Source organism: Vicia villosa, unplaced genomic scaffold, assembly GCF_029867415.1.
Source record: "Vicia villosa cultivar HV-30 ecotype Madison, WI unplaced genomic scaffold, Vvil1.0 ctg.000587F_1_1, whole genome shotgun sequence".
Taxonomy (NCBI): Eukaryota; Viridiplantae; Streptophyta; class Magnoliopsida; order Fabales; family Fabaceae; genus Vicia; species Vicia villosa.
Window position 1 is genome coordinate 765,696 of NW_026705268.1, and position 19,797 is coordinate 785,492.

A 19,797-nucleotide genomic window follows, 5' to 3' on the forward strand; every position below is an offset into this window, starting at 1 on the left:
GTCCTCCAGAAAATCAAAACATAGTACAACTGCTGTCAGACATTGACAATTTTGTTTCAAAATCAACTGAATCATCCAAACAAACAGAAACCATAGTTGTCACCCAAAAACAAGAAACTCAGACCCTCGCTCCTCTAACCATTTCCAGTACTCTAGAAAACCCAAAAAAAACAGATATTCAAACTTCCAATAAAAAAGAATCCTCACCCATACAATCTGTTGAAACCCAAACAAAAATCACTTCACCAGAAATCCAGCAAGAATATTCTGTCACACCAACAAATCTAAACCCACCTGAAATTTCACCTCCAAAAGAAAAAGAAAATCCACCACAAAAAGAAATTGTATCTACAACCTTTTCTGAACCAGAAGCTTCACCATTTTCAGGAAATGATCCACCATTATGTGTTGAAAATGTCTGTTCAGAATCATCTGAAATCAGACCTCAACCTATAAGCCAAATTGAAAAACCTTATGAATGGTATAAAGGATCGTGGAGCATTCCTGGGATTACCAGCCCCTTAGCAACAGTAATACCCAATGTTATGACATATAACACCCTTGCTGAATCAATCACACAAACACCACCACACTTAGCTAAAACCATTTCACCACACTCATTCCCAAAAGATTTTGTTAGCGCATTCTCACCAGAAGTACAAATCATCTCAGCCTCACCTTCACCACAAAATTCACCAGTTCACACATCAAACTCACCCCCAATAATCTTAGAAGTTTCAACTCCAGAATCTCAGCCAACCGAAATCACTGAACCTCAAACTGAACAAACTACTGAACTGGAACCAGAACAGTCTGCTGAACCAGAAACATAACAACCAGAACAAGAGCAATCCCCTAACCAACAACAAGAACAAACCATCGAACCTGAACCTGAACTAACATCTGAACCAGAACCTTCCCATGAACATCATCATCTTGAACCCCTCCCAACAGATGTTGACATATTATTTAAGAATTTTGAAACAGAGATGCAAGGATGGATTGCAAGATTAAAAGTTGGTTGTGCCACAAATGGAAGTCCAGTGGCCTTAGAAGCCCTTTGGGATGCATTCAGAAGGAGATTCAACTCTGAGTCTCTTAAACTCAAAGAAGTATGTCGCACTAATGCTAATAAGAATTTTTCTGAGTATCTGAATGCTGTCATCACTCTTGTGATGGATCTCTGGGCGCTAAAACCTCCACTAGTTATCTGCAACACTCCCACTTCTACATTTTCTGAGCATATGGATATTGATGATAATCAAACAAATTCCTTGGCCTTGATAAAGCAAATTCCAATTGAAGTGCCTGAAGACATTTGTGAAGGAAGAATACCAACCTGGAAAGTAAATGCAAATCAGTTATCTCCCAATGTTCTCACGGTCTCTTTTGTGCTTGCAAGTGTTGCCAGCGATAAATCTGATAAGATGCTTGAAATGCTAAATGAACTCAAGAAGGAAAATACAGAAGTCAGAAAACGACTAGCTAGGAAGGACGCAACCTACAGGGAATTCAAATCCTAGATGATGAGGTAAGAGGAGTCTACAAATGAAATCAAAAATCTTCTGCTATCTCTTGTCCCTAAGCAACCTTAGATTCTGTTTCTGTTTGAATAGTCCTAGTTTTGTGTATATTAATACTTTGCTTATTGTGTGGTTTGTCTTGATCATTGTTTTATGAACATCTGTGTGTGTTTCGTTTTTATGCTCCTTGATTATTGTTTGCAATCAATTACAACATTTAAAAATCTTGTAAGTAACCATATAGGTGAAATATTAGAAAGTGTGAAGTTAGAGAAACTTGAAAATTGACAGGATATTCCTAGACAAGTAGTATCTGCTTTGAAAGTGTGCAGGAAAATCAAAATCTTCAAAACTTCTAGCAGAAGAGTACATGCACAGCTACATCTATCAATTTTCTGAAGAAACAAACTTAAGTACTTATTTCAGGGGGAGCCATAAATGAGAAATTAATTCATAGGGTTATCTAATTCAGGGGGAGAAAAATATTCCTAAGTCTAATTAATCTCATCCAACCCTCTTAAAAGCTTTTTGATTATGACAAAAAGGGGGAGAAAGAATTATAGATTTTGATGAATAAGTTACTGAAAAATAAGTTGCTTGATTGAACATATAAAAGAGGATGAAATATACTTGCTTAATTATTATCACCTCATAAAATTGTTCCATCAAAATACATGGTTTTTGTCATCATCAAAAAGGGGGAGATTGTTAGAACATGATTGAGAATCTATGTTCAGAATCTGGTTTTGATGATAACAAGCATATATTTTGTGGGTAATAATTTTTTTACTAATGATTTTCTTGAAGTGTGCAAATATTATGTTAAAAATCGTATACAACATTCATAATAACAGTATCAGAAAATAATACACGAGTTTTCGGCAGAAGATCATCAGAAGTTCTAAAGGTGCACGCAGAAAATAGATAAAAGCAACAAACAACAAAGTCACATGAAAACCTTGAAAGAAGATACAACTTCAGTCTATAAAACGAATAAAAAACAACATTCAGAATCAAGGGAAAAAGCCGTTAAAAACATAATCATTAGCCAAACAACTATAACACTTCAATGGAATAACTCCCGAGGTTGATTGAAGAAAGCAACCCACATGCAGTTCGTTGGAGAAAACAAAAGTAAGAAAGCAACACACAAGCATTTAATGTGCTCTCCAAAGATCAAGATAACAGATACAATCTAAAGGGGTACAAATAGAAGAAAGATCCATCATGGAATGTGCGGATCAGAAAGATGTAGTGCTCAAAACTGAAAAATCACTAAAGTGATTAAAAGCTTAAACAGAAGAAATCTGAAACACCATCCTTGAATAAGAACTGTTGTTATTAATCCGCCTAAAGAGAATAATAGAGGATCAAAACAAGAAGCATCCTTGAATAAGAACTGTTGTTCTTAATCCGCCTAAAGAGAATAATAGAAGATCAAAACAAGAAGCATCCTTGAACAAGAACTGTTGTTCTTAATCCGCTTTAAGAGAAGAATAGAAGATCAAAACAAGAAGAATCCTTGAATAAGAACTATTGTTCTTAATTTGCTTGAAGAGAAGAATAGAAGATACAAACAAGAAGCGTCCTTGAATAAGAACTGTTGTTCTTAATCCTCTTGAAAAGAAGAATAGAAGATCAAAACAAGAAGCATCCTTGAATAAGAACTGTTGTTCTTAATCCACTTGAAGAGAAGAATAGAAGATCAAAACAAAAAATAACTCTACACAGATACTATGTTCATAATCTGCTCTTAAAGAAGAATTAAAGACGAAGATCAACTTGAAGAAACTCTCTACTACTGAAGCTAATATTCTTACTATGCCTACTCATACCAAGTCATGATCTCACCAGAAGATGCAAACAAGAAGACTCCAACGATTATTCACTTAAAAAATGATTACTTGTCATTGTATCATATAGTTTATACTTAGAATATCTGCTTATTAAGAAGCACTATATTGAAACTAATTTAATTTGGTGATGATGCCTTGAGCGACCAAGAAAAGGTCAGAAGCTTGAGAAGACGATGATGGTGGTCATTGTGGAAATTCTCTTGGAGACCAAGTGAAGGTCAGAAGTCCAGGAGTAAATGGATGTTATATCTGTGGATCAGATCACTGAACAGTCCATTTCAGTTAGTCACGAGCAGTTGGCTTGTGCAAGGTTACTATATTGATTAACATTATATCTCGCTGAGATCACTGAACATTCCAGTCATGTAGGAGTTAGTCACTCGCGGGTAGCCTGTGCAGGGTTAGTCACAGCAATTGACTGTGCAGGTTGTTAGTCACGACAGATGATCGTGCAAATGTAATCAAGTTAGGTTATAGTGGATTAAGTCCTCTGTTGAGAGGAAAATCACCTGAGGAAGGTGGACTGGAGGTAGCCTTATTCAGAATGTGAGCCAGGATAAAAATGAATGTGTCTTTTACTTTATGCATAATTCATTTAACTCAGAACATTCATGCGAAATGTCTTCAGAACTGTACTGAAACAAGTCAGAAGTTCTGATGATATAAAGAAGTTAAAATGAATATCTCATTGGTTATGCAACTCCATTCCAAGCATGCTTCCGCAACTTTAAAGCATATACAGAAGACGAGATACTAAGAGAAAGAAAAGAATTTGGAGAAAGGGAATTTTAATTTTACAAGGAACACAATTCAATCCCTCATTTCTTATGTTTTTCTCCACCTTTATTTGGTATCAGAGCATGACTCTGTTATTAATCTCAAGATCAAACACTTAACCGTGTAGAGAGATCCATAAGGAGTAAAACCACACTTAGTAGAAAATCAATGTCATATTCCTATACTCAGTATAATCAGAAGATGTCAAGGCGAATATCTCAATACTCTGAGAATATTCTACATATCTAAAGGAGTGTTGTGGATCAACATCAATTCTTAAGGAGGCTCAAGACATTAGAAAGAAGGAAATGTGCTTAATTGAAGACATTCAAAATTAAAGCCAAAACAAGTGTAGCTGACTCAAACCAGAATGGTTAAAACCAACTAGTCAGATCAACCAAGAATGAAGACACGACAAAACAACAACTAGAGCAGAAACATTCAGAACTTTTATTTGTGAAGACCGATGAGATTCACAAAAGATGGGTGAACTTATATCTAGCAGTCTACTCCAGTATTTGAAATGTGCTTTGGTGCTCCGGTCTGAGGACACGGGTATTTGCAAACACTCAGACACTTAAGTCGCTGTTAATCGAAAGTGAAAAGATATTTAAGGTTAGAAAAATGAGTATTTATTTGACCTTTTAATGTAGAGTGTTAGAATTTTTTGATCCTAGAACCTTCTAGGATTTGTAAAAAGGGAAAAAATATCAAAAGACCACCAATTGTAGGTCATGCTCCAATGATTTTCTTGGGTCAAGTGCCCTAATAGAGCAAGTTTATCTTTAGTTACGCGGTGCTGAAACCGTCTATTAGATTACAACTCTAAAAAAGGTGATGTCATTGTGATGACATCATCATCTTGTGATGGCGACATCAAACCATCTATAAACTCCTTTTACACCGTATCGTACTCGTATTCAGTGGACTATTTATTATGTAGGATCACAACCAGTTAGACTATGAGACCAACTATGACAAGATTCATTAAATAATTAATGTATCTAGTCTATATATAGACCAAATACATCACATTTTCAAAAGAACCTAAACACAAACCTTTATTTATAATAATGACAAAAAGAAACATTACTTTTCTTATTTAAATCAAGAAATTTCATTTTTTCAAATTTCCTACAATTTAAATGATTTCTTTATGAGACCGAGCAAATATACAATTTATATTTGATGTGAATGTATCAATAAATATAACACTTTTGCAATAGTACCATGTCAAACTTAATCTCATATGTTTAAATTTAACAAACATTAAAATATATTAAGAAGACTCTAACAATTTCCTTAACCAACATTCCCTCATTATAAAAACACACCACCTATCGATCACAAAACGCACACCATTCTTTCTTCGCATTTCTCTCCATTCAATCATTCGTTCATCGCAAATGGCTCTCGAGATCGCCGTCAAGGCCGCCGTTGGTGCTCCGACTGTTCTCGGAGACTGTACGCTTCTCTCCCTCTCTCTCTGTCTCTCGTTTTCGGTTATTTGTTCTTCGTTTTTCAATTTGCTTTCATTTCAGGTCCATTTTCACAAAGAGCACTGTTAACTTTGGAAGAGAAGAAGGTTCCATACAATATTCACCTAATTGATGTCTCTAACAAACCTGCATGGTACTATAAAATCAACTATGATTATGTTTTTTTTCTTTTTCTATGTGTTGTTTGTGTGTAATTTGTTGAAATTTGTGGGTAATTTGTTGTTAGGTTTTTGGAAGTGAATCCAGGAGGGAAGGTTCCGGTAGTTAAGTTTGATGGAAAATGGGTTCCTGATTCTGATGTTATTGTGGGGATTCTTGAAGAGAAATACCCTGAACCACCTCTTGTTACTCCTCCTCAATTTTCATCAGTGTATGGCCCTTCAACTTGACTCTCTCTATTTTTGTCCTTTTAGGGTTTACTTTTTGTTTTGACACCGTTTTATTTTCATTCTGTTGCTGTCACTGTTGTTTGTTAGTCTAATTTTGTTCAAAAATGCTTCATGGTCATGGACCCTTGATTTTTTCTACACCTGCATCAACATTCAACTTGACCTTCTCTGTTTTTGTCCTTTTAGTGTTTACTCTTTTGACACCGTTTCTTTCCATTGTGTTGCTATCACCTATGCATGGACTAAGGCCGTGACTGTCTCAAATTTTTGGAGGCTCTGTGTAGATTAGTTATGGTTCAACAGAAAAAATAATTAGAGGCCCTATTTAACCTATTTTTAATAGTGACAAAGATTTATGAGGCCCTATTTAGTTGCGGCCTAGCTGTAAAAAATTTGAGGCCCTGTGCGGTATCTGCCTTGCACGCCCTCAAAGGCCCTGTGCGGTATCTGCCTTGCACGCCCTCAAAGAAGGTTCTGACATGGACACCGGAAACACACTTACATGTTGATATTGAAAATAATTTTAAAATTTGAATAAATTGAACATAATTTCAATTTTTTCAGAGGTGTTGGTGCTATTCAGACTGTCACCGTTGTTTTTGGTCCAATTTTCTTAAAAAAAGCTTCATGGACCCTTAATTTTTTTACACCTACACCAACTTGAAAATCTCATGCAAATCTATGGTTAATTTAATTGAGTTGATGGTTAATTTAGATCATGTATAAAATTGTGAAATTGTGGTAAATTATGTAGTTGAGTTAATTACAATTTTGACCTTGAATTGGATTAATTGTCTACTCAACTGAATTAACCATATTTTTGTATGTTATTTGTTGGAGAAAATGGGTGGTTGAAAATTATTACTCTGATATTTATCATCATGTGAATGTTACTTACTGCGTTGATGTTGATGTTGGTTATGATCTTTTATGATTGTTCTTTTTTTGTGAAGTGGGGGATGTGAGCGGAAAACAGTTAAATTAATACAAAGAACTATTTGGATTGATTTATTTGAGCTTATTTACTTGCTGAAACACTTGTAAAACTCTTTAAGAGAGCTTATGGAAACAATTTATGATCCGTTCATAAACAACTTTCAGCTTATTTCTATAAAATCTCTTGGATAGATTAAGTGCTTAATTAAGTTGTTTAATCAAACAAAGCTATATTGTGATGGAAAAAGCATACTCAACTTAAGCTGTGTTCTGATTATTTATAAATTATTTGAATTGAAAAAGTTTTTCTTCATTGCGTCTGAATTTGGCTGTACTCCATGTTCATCATAATTGCAGTGGATCAAACATATTTGGGACTTTTGTGAGCTTTTTGAAGAGCAAGGATTCAAATGATGGAACAGAGCAAGCTTTGCTTGCTGAACTGAATGCTTTGGAGGAACATCTTAAGGCCAATGTATATACATGTGAATTTATAATCAACAATCTTAGTTTTTGTTAAGTTTTTTTTTTACCCTATGGTAACAGCTAATTAGCCACACTAATATGTTGGAGCTATGTATGGTAAACTCAGGGTCCATATGTTGCCGGTGAGAAGGTCTCTGCCGTTGATTTGAGTTTGGCACCAAAACTTTACCATCTAACGGTTGCTCTTGGCCACTTCAAGAAGTGGACTATTCCCGAGAGTTTGACTAATGTTAACAACTACGTCAAGGTAAGCCATTGTTTTATGTAATGAATGTAATGTTTTCGGTACTATCTTATACGTTGCCATTGAACATCTGTGAAAACCGGGCGTTATGAGAATTTTTTCCACATAATGAGGCACAAACTGTATACGATTCGGTTGGTTGATAGATAAATAATGTTTTATTGCAGCTGCTCTTCACTCGTGAATCATTTAAGAAAACCAAGGCTGAAGAGAAATATGTCATCGCCGGATGGGAACCAAAGGTCAATCCATGAAGTAGCTCGAAACTATGAGTTTAGTGAACGATACCAGACATGCACTATGATATGAAGTTTGTTAAGAAATAAGAATAGTATGTTGTAATTTATCATTTTGAACGATTGAAGTAGTATGTTGTTCTCTTCTGTAATAAATGTGTGGTTTGTTCATGTGTGTTTTGTCGATCCATGGCAGGTATTTTTCGTCAATCAGGAACATCGTGTATTAACATGATGTTCCCGAATGATTTCCTAACCGCGCCAAACTTTAGATTACCGAGTAGTATCTTCTTTTTAGACGCAAATTGCAATTTATGGCAACTTAGAGAACTGATTGAAGGAAAACAACATGTTTTCTTCTGAAAAATTACATATACATATATATACATGACATGAATATTTACATACATTGTTTCTGAAATCATATGGATGATGGATATTCTTGAACATTACAATACCATAATAATAATTGACATAAAGTGACACTAGCTAGTGATGATAAAGTAGAGAGTACCTTTGCTCTGAGTTTTTTGGCTGGTTGCAAAGGACATAGGAATTTACTAGTATAGCAGATGAATTATTATGTTATTTGTCGTCTTGTTGTGGATTTTGAGAGGAATCCAAAGTTGAAATCATATTGTTTATCACGTGAGTTGTTTCTTCCTTGGACCTCATCATCTCCTCTTTAGTAATAGTACTGCTCTTCGACTTCATGTATGGCTCAAAGAATTCTTTGTTTTCTTTCTCTAGTTCATTCCACACTGCATTCATTAACCTATTTTATTTATTGTTGCTTCTCATAATTTTATGTCAATTCAACATATGTATGCACGTGCATGATAGTGTTTGCTTTTATGTTGTTTCGTGTAGAGGTGGAAATAGAAAAAATTTGCTTTTTAAATTTGAATAACGATAATATACGACTCAGATATATTATCTTATAATAATCATAAACTAGAATTGACATAAAATATTTATTAGGCATTTAATTTTGTTTTTCAAATTTTTTCAGTGCAACCTAAATTATTTGGACATATTATTTAATAATGTTATTAAAAAATAATAATCACCATGACTCCCAATTCCTACCGACAAAACAAATTATATACATATGTTAACCTAACCCAAGGCTGTGAAACACTTTTAAATATATATTTTTTAATTCTAATGGACCTTCCCTTACCATAATGGTGATTTTTTTTTTTTTTTTTTTTGAATTTGGATGGTAAAATATGCTATTAATCCAAAAGAAGAAAAAAAAGAGCAAGGGTAGCATTCTCCATAATTCCATGCTCACTTTAGGTGGGAATAGGCTAGACCGAACTGCGGGACTATAATCTAACATATTTAAGGTCAGATTATATTAGACCTATTTAATAAATAGGTCAGGTTTAGACTTTTATAAAAATTTATTTAATTAAATAAGTCAGATTTAGATTATTAAAAAAGTTTATGAAATTTTATAGACCAACCTATATTTTCATATATTAGAAATTTGACATTTGTATGCATATATACTTGTTAAATAACCTAGCCTATGTATTCATATATATTAGAATAAAGGTTAAACATATCGACTTATATATGTACATATAGACCGACCTTTAAAGCTTCTTAACTTATATAGATTAAAAGATTAATTGAAAGATTAATTGAAATACACTGTCAGTGTAAAGTAATTTTACACCGTCATCCAATTAAAATGAAGTATTTTGACACATAATTATGGAATTAAAAATAAAAATAAATAAATTATAATAAAATCACTTTAATAACTATTTTTTCCATGATTCCCTCTTGTGTTAAAATACTTCATTCTAATTGAATGATGGTGTAAAGTTATTTTACAATGACAATGTATTCCAATTAATCTTATAGATTAATTAAAAATTTCATGAGATATAGACTTTTAATTAAGCTTTCTGATCGAACCAGATCAAACTTTTAAAAATGTCAGACCAGACCAAAAAACTGAACCTTCGTACTTAAACCTTTTAAATTTATGTATATTAGACTCAGGTCTTCTAAAATCTAACCTAATCTATTTTCAACTAGGTCCGTTCCACAGACATTCACCTATTCTTTATTTTTCTATTTGGGTAAATGTTTCTTTTTCTCATGATTTTTTTCTCCTCACGAATATTTGGGATCGAGGAAACTTTGATAGATATTTGAAAGAAAGGTTTTACAAGAAACGTTCCTCATTTTTACAATACGCCTAACATGATGAGATATGTGTAGGTCTAGCCATTTATGATGCTCGAATCCTTAAAGCTTAGTTAATCTTTGTAAATCTATCCTACGAGTTACAAAGTATATGGGGTTAATTAGGAGAACATAGTCTTGCACCATTTATATATTTAGGATAATAAAAGAATAATCATGTTTTCTTGGGTTTGTGATTTTGGGCTTGTCTAGTGGGCATGAAGGTTGAGTTTTTCTTTGATGAGATTTGACTTTGTGCAGATTTTATATAATTTGGGATATTTTTTTTTTATAAGCATATAGTTTGGGATTTGATTGTATGCAGATTTCATGAGATTTGATTTGTGTCTTGTACGAACCTACATCATGAAGTGCATCTCATCTTCACTCCAACGAGAGACTTTGGCATAATTTAAAGAATTTTTTTATCCCACCCTATCCATTCTATAAAAATTCGAAAAATGCCCCTTAATTCTTGGAGATTTATTTTTGGACCATCCTATGCATCATTCAGTGGCGCGCAAAATCAGTGTTACTCCATTTCAAAACTAAATTCAGTTTCAGAGATGTATATCTAGATAGATCAATTCAATATATTGTTTATTGAGCATCCCAGTGAGGTTTCATAAAATGTATTTTCGGAGTTTTGAAGTTGGAATTTAAAAACCTATCACCTTTGCATGTCAGACATTTTCGGAGCTGCATTTCTGGAAATATCTAACGTGATTTTAATAAAACAACCATATGCATGATCTACCCGTTACCTATTTTTTCTACAAACCCTTCCCAAAAACATTTCAATTCTCAATCAAGATTTTCACTCTAAAACTTCATTCTTGTGTTTCAACACGTCAAAAGGAGCAAAAGAAGCTAAAATTCAAGGTAAAGTTCATTTATTTCAAGCCTCGTTGCTCACATTAATATTGTTTTGAAAATGAAAAACTTACGTTTAATTCGAAAATATATTTTTGGTCTCTGTTTGAATTTCTCCGAAAATGCATCTTTGAGTCTTGTCTGTTTTCATTTTCCAGCTGTCTGTTTTCAGTTTTAGTTGTTTTTGAGTATTTTATGTTATTGTTTTCATTAGATATAAGGCACGCCGATGTTTTCCCAAAATCGATTGTGTCATTGGATGCCAAACGTGTTGTTGTGGAGGAGGTAGATGTTGGTAACCTATTTAAAAATGAAAAGGAGTTTGAATTTCATGATTACATGCTTCAATGGATTTGTACGGAGGTATCCAAACTGGAGTTTGGTGTTGTAATCGGAAGTTCTAATAATGGTTGTGATTGAAGAGGTGCATTTGAGACGATAACATGCGAAAGAAGTGAGAAGTATAGACCCCCTCTCCGAAATTTCAAACGAGATGACCATTTTAAGAAAATGTGAGTGTCCCTTTAAGTTGCATAGTTATCTGTTTGGCAAATAACAAATGGATATTTAATGTGATATGTGGTTTACATAACCATGATTTGTGTGAAAAGTTAGTTGGCCATCTAATTGCATGTCACCTCATGCCAGAAGAGAATGAATGTGTTTCAAAGAACATCCCCTGATACAAGATATAAATTTAGAGGTCTGTATTTGTCTACAACCACTATATATATATACTTATATATATGGGGAACTTGTCTAATTGTTTCATACCAAAACATATTACACCACAATGAACATCAATTGGCATGTTGCAATGTCTACTTTAAAAGTGTGAAACCCTCAATTGCATTTAAGATTAATGAGTACACCCCTCTTGCAGATCTGAAATACATACTGCTAAATCTCCTACCATATGGCGAAAATTGAAAAATTGTGAAGATCGAGTATCGTTCGTCGTCGATTGACAACGAAGGAAAGATTGAGTTCAAAAACTTTGAGCCGAAGACGTGCGCATATTTAAGGGCTATGTGAAATACTTTTTTTTTTGTTTAAAAATAAAAGTTTCGATCGAGGAGGATGTGACGATTTCGAGATCGGTCGAAGATATTAAGAAGATGTTGCAATGTCTACCTGGATATTGAAATGTAATGTTTGATTCATGTTAACATCACTTATGTAATGTTGAGTTTATGTTATCAATGGTAATTTCATTTTGTCAACTTTTAGTTTTATGTATCTGTTTTAGTAGGCTACAGTAATAAATCTCCATGAGGTTTACGGAGATGCATCTCCGGATTAATAATATACAATTATAATGCTTGACTCAAAATAAGCCTTGGTAGTGTGCGTTTGGCGCATCTGCAGATGCATCTTTGAAATACGAGGGTATAATTGTTTTTTCATGCGGTGTGTTAGTAACACATAGGGTGCTTTAAGAAATTCTCTAATTTAATGGGCTTAGATGACCAATTAGAGGCTCGTTGGGACAAGATCTAGCAAATTTATAAGCCTACAATAAGGGGTATGTAAAAGGTTTTTTTTAACCCTGAACGATGTAATTTGTGTCGTTGTCGTTTTAGAATATTCTTGGAGCCCCTCACGAGTAACACTAAGGAATAACTCATATATATATATATATATATATATGTGTGTGTGTGTGTGTGTGCGTGTGTACATAACCCAAGATATTTGGTACATTTCATTGAGATATTGATATATTTTTTCATCCATGTATTTTGTAGAAGTATGTATACCTTAAAAGTTTTAGTGATTAAGAAAAAGAAACATGTTTCGAGATTTTTGGATATCATAAAGGCGGCAACAACAATATCCATAGAAGTCGTGGGGGTTATCTAATGGGTGAGAACCTAATGGCAGTTTCGAAGTCGTGATGGAGATGTTTTGATGGTCGCTATTAGAGGATCCGAGAAGTCTGGCATACATTCAGTGGCGACTATAGAGGTCGGGTCTCATGGGGAAAATTCATGTTCTTTGAGTATCAACTGCAGTTCATTCGGTTCGCATGTATCGTCAAGCTTGGTCGTTTCGGTTCACAAATATGTTTGTTAATGGGTTATGTTTAGGATTCTTTAAGGATCTGTTGGATTTCAAAAATTATGAATATGCATCTCCATCATTCTTCTCTTTACAAACTTTAGAACTTCGGAGCTGAAGACATAAATATGAGTTAGGAATCCTATTGAAAAACTTAGAGAAACAATGGTAAGAATTTCTTGAAGTTCTTGGAATTTGGAAACCCTTAGAGGTATCTAAGGGGATTGGAAAACACTTATAAACCCATTGAGTGTATGTGATTCTTATATATATATATATATATATATATATATATATATATAGAGAGAGAGAGAGAGAGAGAGAGAGAGTGTGTGTTTTGAAGTGATTGGAGAATAGTTAGGTAAAAAATAAGAATTTTTTTGGGAAATGGATCATTGTTTTCTCGTAACTATTTTCTAATCTTTTGTAATACTTTTTGGAAGTATAGTGAATCGCAAAGTAATTCTCCCCTATGGTAGCTCAATTTGATTGACAGAGTAAACAATTTTTATTGTGTTCTTGTCTTTTATCTTCTTCTAACTTGTTGGGTATTTGACTTCACTCTTAGCATGTTAGTGTGTTGCTTGAAGGCATGGATTTTGATTGTCATTGTTTTTTTTCCCACACATCAAATTTTTTGAAGTTTTTTAAACTACATACAAATTTCACTAGAATTGTTACAATTTTCACAACAAGTGACGTCCACCATGGGTAAAATATATTTTGCTTACTAGTGAGCACCATGAGTTCTAAATGGAAGATAAAGAAGTATTCCAGAGACAAAGATTTTGGGTTATGCAGAGTGAAGATGGAAGCATTCTGAACTCAACAAAAGTGTATTGAAGCATGAAATGGGGAGACATCTATGCCTACACACCTAACACAATAAGAGAAAGTTTAGATGATGGACAAAGTCAAAAGTCTCATTATCTTGTGATTTAAGGATAAAGTTCTAAGGAAAGTCATCAGGGAGAAGACTGCAACTTTGATGTGGGTAAAATTTGGATCATTCTACATGAACAAGTCTTTGATTCACATGTTGTGTTTGAAACATAAATTGTATTTTTAAATGGTAGATAATAAATCCATATTAGAGAAATTTAAGAATTTTCACAAGATCCTGAAATATCTAGAGAACGTTGAGGTGAAGATTAATGACGAGGACATGACTATATTGGTGAAGGATTGAATGTCTTAAGATAATGAATGAGATTAGAAGGATGTCTAAATCAAAGAGATTTGACAAGACAAAATTAAAATGTTTCACTTGTTAAAAAATCAGTCACTTCATGATGGGTTGTCCTTAGAGGAAGGGCGATAACAATTCTATTCAGATTGCAATTACCTTAGATGAGGATAATTATATGAGTGCTAGTGGACTAGTGGTATGAATTTTAGGGATTGAATAACGTTGGGTTGTGGACTTACGTTGCTTTTATCACATGTGTCCAAAAAATAATACTTCGACACTTTGAAGCTGGATGAAGATGGAATAGTTCACCTAGGTGAGAATAAGGCTTGCAAGGTTCATAGTACTTATACATTCAAACTTCAAATGTTCAATAATCATTAGTTTCGTCTATACTACATGAGGTATGTTCTAGATCTTGATCAAAATTTCTTATCTATAAGTATGTTTAATGATTTAGGCTATTCCAATAGAGTTGAACACGTGGTGTTGAAGATTTAGCATGGTGAAATAATCATGGCTAAAAGGTCTAAAATAAGTGAGTTATATAGTTTAGAAGGTTCCAGTGTTGTTGTTCATTCGTCATTAGCTAGTGAAGAATTTCATGACAATAACAAGCTATGATATTTAAGGTCAAGGCATGGTAGATGTTTGAAATTATTTTAGATCACTTTAATGAGTTTTGAAGAATATTATGGATAAAAATGCAATTTGTAACACCCCAGTTTTTGATTTATTGAAATTGTTTAATTTAGTATAATTATTATGTGTTTATTTAATTATGGGGTAATATTAATTAAATGAATATGGGTGATGGGGTGTGTGACCTTGAGGTAGGAGTGTGGAGAGTAATTAGAGGCTGGTAGAGTTTCATTAAAATTATTAGAGTTTATTCTAATAATTAAACTAATAATGTTTCATTAGATTTATTTAATTTAATGGAAAAAATAAAGGGTTTGAGAAAATAGTGAAAATTATGAGGAGTGGAAGGGAGGAAGGAGTAAGAGGGATACACATTTGGGTTAAAATTATAATTATAATAAGATTTACCCTAATGATATAAATTAGGGGCATAACCTAAGTTTAGGAGTTTTTGGTTATCAGTACGTGGAAAAACCAGAATTTGAGAAAGAGAGGCTCGATGCTAGAAGACTAAGAGGAGAGAAAGATCTTAGGACTTAGGGGAGAAGAATATTCATCAAACCAGAATTTATATTGTTAGGATAACAAGGTAAGGGGAAGAGTTGATTCAATAACGGGTATATGCATGAGGGGTAAAATGAAAAGTCTTTAACCTCCAATAGGACATTGGGTTTTGATTCAATTATGTAAATTGATAATAATTGATTATCTGTGTTGTGATTATTGATGAAATTCATGCACTTTGATTGGTTATATTCTCTATTTTGATGTGTTAATATGTTGACACCATTGGTGAGTTTTAAAGCTTTCGAACAATTATGATTTCATAAAAATAAGTGACTGAACATGTGAAAATCGTTGAATTAATATGCGTAAAGTGTATTATAACATGTATATTGCGTTTTGGTTATGTTTTGGATGGTTGGAAGTGATTTTGGGAGATTCCTTAAGTCTCTATAATCAAAATTGTGTTCTGGTGTGGCTGAATGTCGATGGCGGACGCCATCGTCATGGAGACCAAATCGCCACATCCCTTGAGGCGATGACAAACATCATACCCGTGACGGGTAAACTGTCATGAAGCCCAGGATCGGTTTGTGGAGTCGTTCATTATTAGAGTTTGACCTGACTCATCCTTATAAAACCAGTTGGTAAGGAGTGTCCATTTATATAAACTCTTTTAATGTTATATCTCCAACAAATGTGGGACTTTAGGATCTTTCTAACACACCCCACCACGCCTAGAACTCTTTTTGGTCTTGGTGCATGGATATTAACGGTGGGCAGCCTATGGTCTGATCGATAGATTTTGATACCATATTAGAGTTTGACCTAACTCATCCTTACAAAATCGGTTGGTAAGGTAAGGAATGTCCATCTATATAAACTCTTTCAATGCTCTATCTCCAACCAATATGACTTTAGGATCTTTCTAACATTCATTACATAGGTGAAATTTTGATGTTTTGAGGTCGGTGACGGGCGCCATGGTGGTGGCGAGCAATCAACATGATACCAGGAAGGGCGTAATTCGCCCCATTACTGGAATTAGTTTGCCATTTTGATTCTTTGAGTTTTGTTTTGGTTGTTGGCTCACAGTTAACTACTGTTTGGTAATGTTTTAGTGTGACTTGATGATTAAACCTGAATTTAATCAAATTATGATTTACTTGATGAATGATGAATTTGTGCGAATGTGGTGATGAGGTTGATGTGTTGCCGTATGATCATGATGGCTAATGAGTTATGTTGTTTTCGTTGCAAGATAATAGTTCGGGGGGGGGAGAAACTATTATCGTTGGGTCAATGTAAGTTGTTTATTATCAGGAGGGGTCTTTAAACATTATGTTGTTGTTGTTGTTGCATAAACGTGTATTTGAAATGCATCATTATGTTGTTGTTGTTGATGAAAGAGGCAAGTTGCAAATCTCAACAGGGTGGACTGGTGACTTGTCCCCAATCCGATCAAGGTGGATTTAGGGTTTGAGTAGGGTGAGCCCCGTTCCTGAGCAAACCAATTATTGATGATATGGTACCACATGCATATGAGTCGAGTTGATGTTGTGAGTCTCATTGCATAATTTAAATGATGAATATGTGATTGTATTGAGTATGTTGATGGATTGAGTGTAAGAATGAAGTTGTGTGAGTGTTGTGACACATGTATTGATGTTTTTATTCTACCCTACAACCTATTCCATTTATCCTATTGCGCAGCTCAAGTTTATCCAACTTGATGGTAAAATTGTGGATTGTATCTTTAATGTCTATTCAAGAGGTGAGAAGGGTTATGAGTTGTGGGAAATGTAACCTATAAGATCAAATTTCATCGTTCATATATGTATAACTTTTAGCGAGTTTTGTCATGGGAGGAAGAGTACTGACTTTAAGATGAAGGTTTTAGAAGCTATGGCGCAGAAAACTCATTTTAAGGTGGAGTTTCATGCTATGGATACTGGTAGTAGTGAGAGAACGATTACATAGGTCGTTGATTATTATTTGACTCGTGATGAGGTAAAAAGGTATGTTGTATCATTTCAAAGGTATGATTATGTTGGTCAAGGGTGTTATACTTTGAATGTGGCTGAAGGGTTGCAAAACTGAGAAACAAAAACCTTCAAGGAGGCATTTGAAAAACAAGTGGAGTTAAGCATGGTTGAAAAACCATGCTTATGGACCTGTTAGATTACATAAGCAAGAAAATATGGTTGGAATCAAGTGAATGTAAGTGACAGGATCAAGGTTTAAGCATGGGCTGAACTTGATCAAGTTGTTGAATAATTATTTCAACATGGTAGAGAGCAGCAAAGTGATTGAAGGGTAAATTTGTATCACCATGTTTTAAGTCAAGGTGGAGAATTATATAAGTATTCCTTAAAACCAAGAATGATGAAGAGAAATAAAACAAATTTCAAGATTCCTAGAAATCAAAAAGTAGAAAAACATCAAGAATGTCGTCAGAATACACCAGAGTCGCATGGGCGGTAAATCGTAGGCTGACTTGAAGTCGGCAGGCGACGGAGGCTGCGATCGCAAGCAACAAAGCCAAGGAGACCGATGAAGGTCAGATGGTTGCGACACTAGATTGAATTCGGCAAGGTAGTTCATGTTCGTCCGACATCAGGTCTGGTTTAGTCGGCTCAGTTGTATCAGATTTGGTTATTTTGTTTTGCGTATCCATTCGTTAATGGGTTGTGTTTTGAATTCGTTAAAGATCGATTGAATTTCAATAATTATAAATATGACTTTATCATTATTGTCTTTACATCCTTCATGACTTCAAAGCTAAAGACAATGAAAAGAGTATGAATTCTATCTATTAAAAAACATAAAAAGGCAAGAGCACAATTCATTCTAGTTTTTAGAATTTGAAAAGTCGTAGAAAATATCAAGGGGATTGAGAAGTCGTTTTAGGCTTATGTGTTTCATATATATATATATATATATATATATATATATATATATATATATATATATATATATATATATATATATATATATATATATATATATATATATATATATATATATATATATATATATAGTTGAAGATTAAGAAACAAATCAAAATTTTAACTGTATTTAAAGTTATCAACAAATTTAATATTAAATTTTCACATGTATTTAAGGTCGTAAAGCATATGATTTGTGATTCCTTTAACAGACGAAAAGTATATAATATAATTTTTACTATAGAAATATTATATTATATGGTAAAAAAATTATTTTCACATTTTATTAACGTATTAATTTAATGCAAGGAATTAATGAATTTTTGAAGACAAATCATTCAAAAGAACTCACATTCAAATTTTGAATAAAATAAACTTATATTTAATTTTTATTAAATTCTAAGTAGACATCAGATTAAGATCAGACTATTCCCCATAAAGAAAAAAAAGACTTATGCCATAAAGTATTATAATTTCAATTTTTGATCAAATTTATGAATAGCCGTCGGTATATAGGCTTCTCATCATATCTTTCTATCAAAGTGTCTTATTAATCCAATTATGATCTGAATTATATCTCTTGAATTTCTCACGCCAAGGATCACTATAATTAAATTAAGATCATACCGGTGGATGTAATAATTGGATTAATATTTGCATGTTTAGAGAGAGCTTCCATGCATTCTTCCTTAGTCATGTGAAATATCAAACACTTTTCGATCAGGTGCTGCACCTATAATTAATAAACTCTGTCAACTTGCATGTATGAGAATATATGATCACTATTTAACTAACTATAGTCCCAAAAAAAAGATAATTATAGATATAGAGTAACACAAAACTATATATATACCAAGTGAATGTAAGAAGCCGAAGAAGAAGAAGATGAGTCTCCCATGATTCAAACTATAGCTTTTAGTATTGTATTATGTAACAAGATTTGTTGTGCTAAATGTGTAGAGCTAGAAGAAATAAAATGTATAGAATATAAAGTAAGTGAAGCTGTGAGCTGATGCATGAAGAGAGTGGTGGGGATGCATGGGACCCAGTGCCCCACGTGAGAGATAAGTGCTAATTGGTTGGGATAGGATTAGAGGAGATTCTAAATGACCATTATATTTGTCTTATACTACTACGTAGTATTATCTATAGAGAGAATAATTATATGTTTTTAGTGTAAAATATTTTATACAATCAGTTTAGAATAATATGTACTGATGTTAAAAATTGGTACATGAAATATACATAAACGGAAAAGACAAGGAAAAATAAAATTGTATATAAATAAATTCCTGTTCAAAATATATACAATACACTTGTTCATAACATTGTTCATAACACTGCACAGCAGAAAAATATCGTCTGATATCTGCTAGTCCACCGTCTTCAATAAGGATCATAGCAATTCTTCTAATTCTAACTTGTTCCTGAA

The 19,797-nt window shown here is 33.3% G+C and overlaps 2 protein-coding genes across 2 annotated transcripts; one reads left to right on the plus strand and one right to left on the minus strand.

The window, feature by feature from the left end:
• The first annotated feature begins 5,465 nt into the window (after nucleotides 1-5,465).
• On the plus strand, nucleotides 5,466-8,117 carry LOC131629636 (glutathione S-transferase DHAR1, mitochondrial-like). The gene is made up of 6 exons (XM_058900422.1): nucleotides 5,466-5,620; nucleotides 5,698-5,788; nucleotides 5,882-6,025; nucleotides 7,338-7,455; nucleotides 7,573-7,713; nucleotides 7,878-8,117. Exons 1-6 carry the CDS (start codon nucleotides 5,563-5,565, stop codon nucleotides 7,962-7,964), a joined length of 639 nt encoding a protein of 212 aa, XP_058756405.1. The 5' UTR covers nucleotides 5,466-5,562; the 3' UTR covers nucleotides 7,965-8,117.
• Nucleotides 8,118-8,262: 145 nt separating this feature from the next.
• On the minus strand, nucleotides 8,263-19,343 carry LOC131629637 (uncharacterized). The gene is made up of 3 exons (XM_058900423.1): nucleotides 19,219-19,343; nucleotides 18,993-19,098; nucleotides 8,263-8,707 (listed from the first exon to the last, which is right to left on the minus strand). The coding sequence occupies exons 1-3, from the start codon at nucleotides 19,261-19,263 to the stop codon at nucleotides 8,532-8,534; spliced, it is 327 nt and encodes a 108-aa protein (XP_058756406.1). The 5' UTR covers nucleotides 19,264-19,343; the 3' UTR covers nucleotides 8,263-8,531.
• Nucleotides 19,344-19,797: the final 454 nt, after the last annotated feature.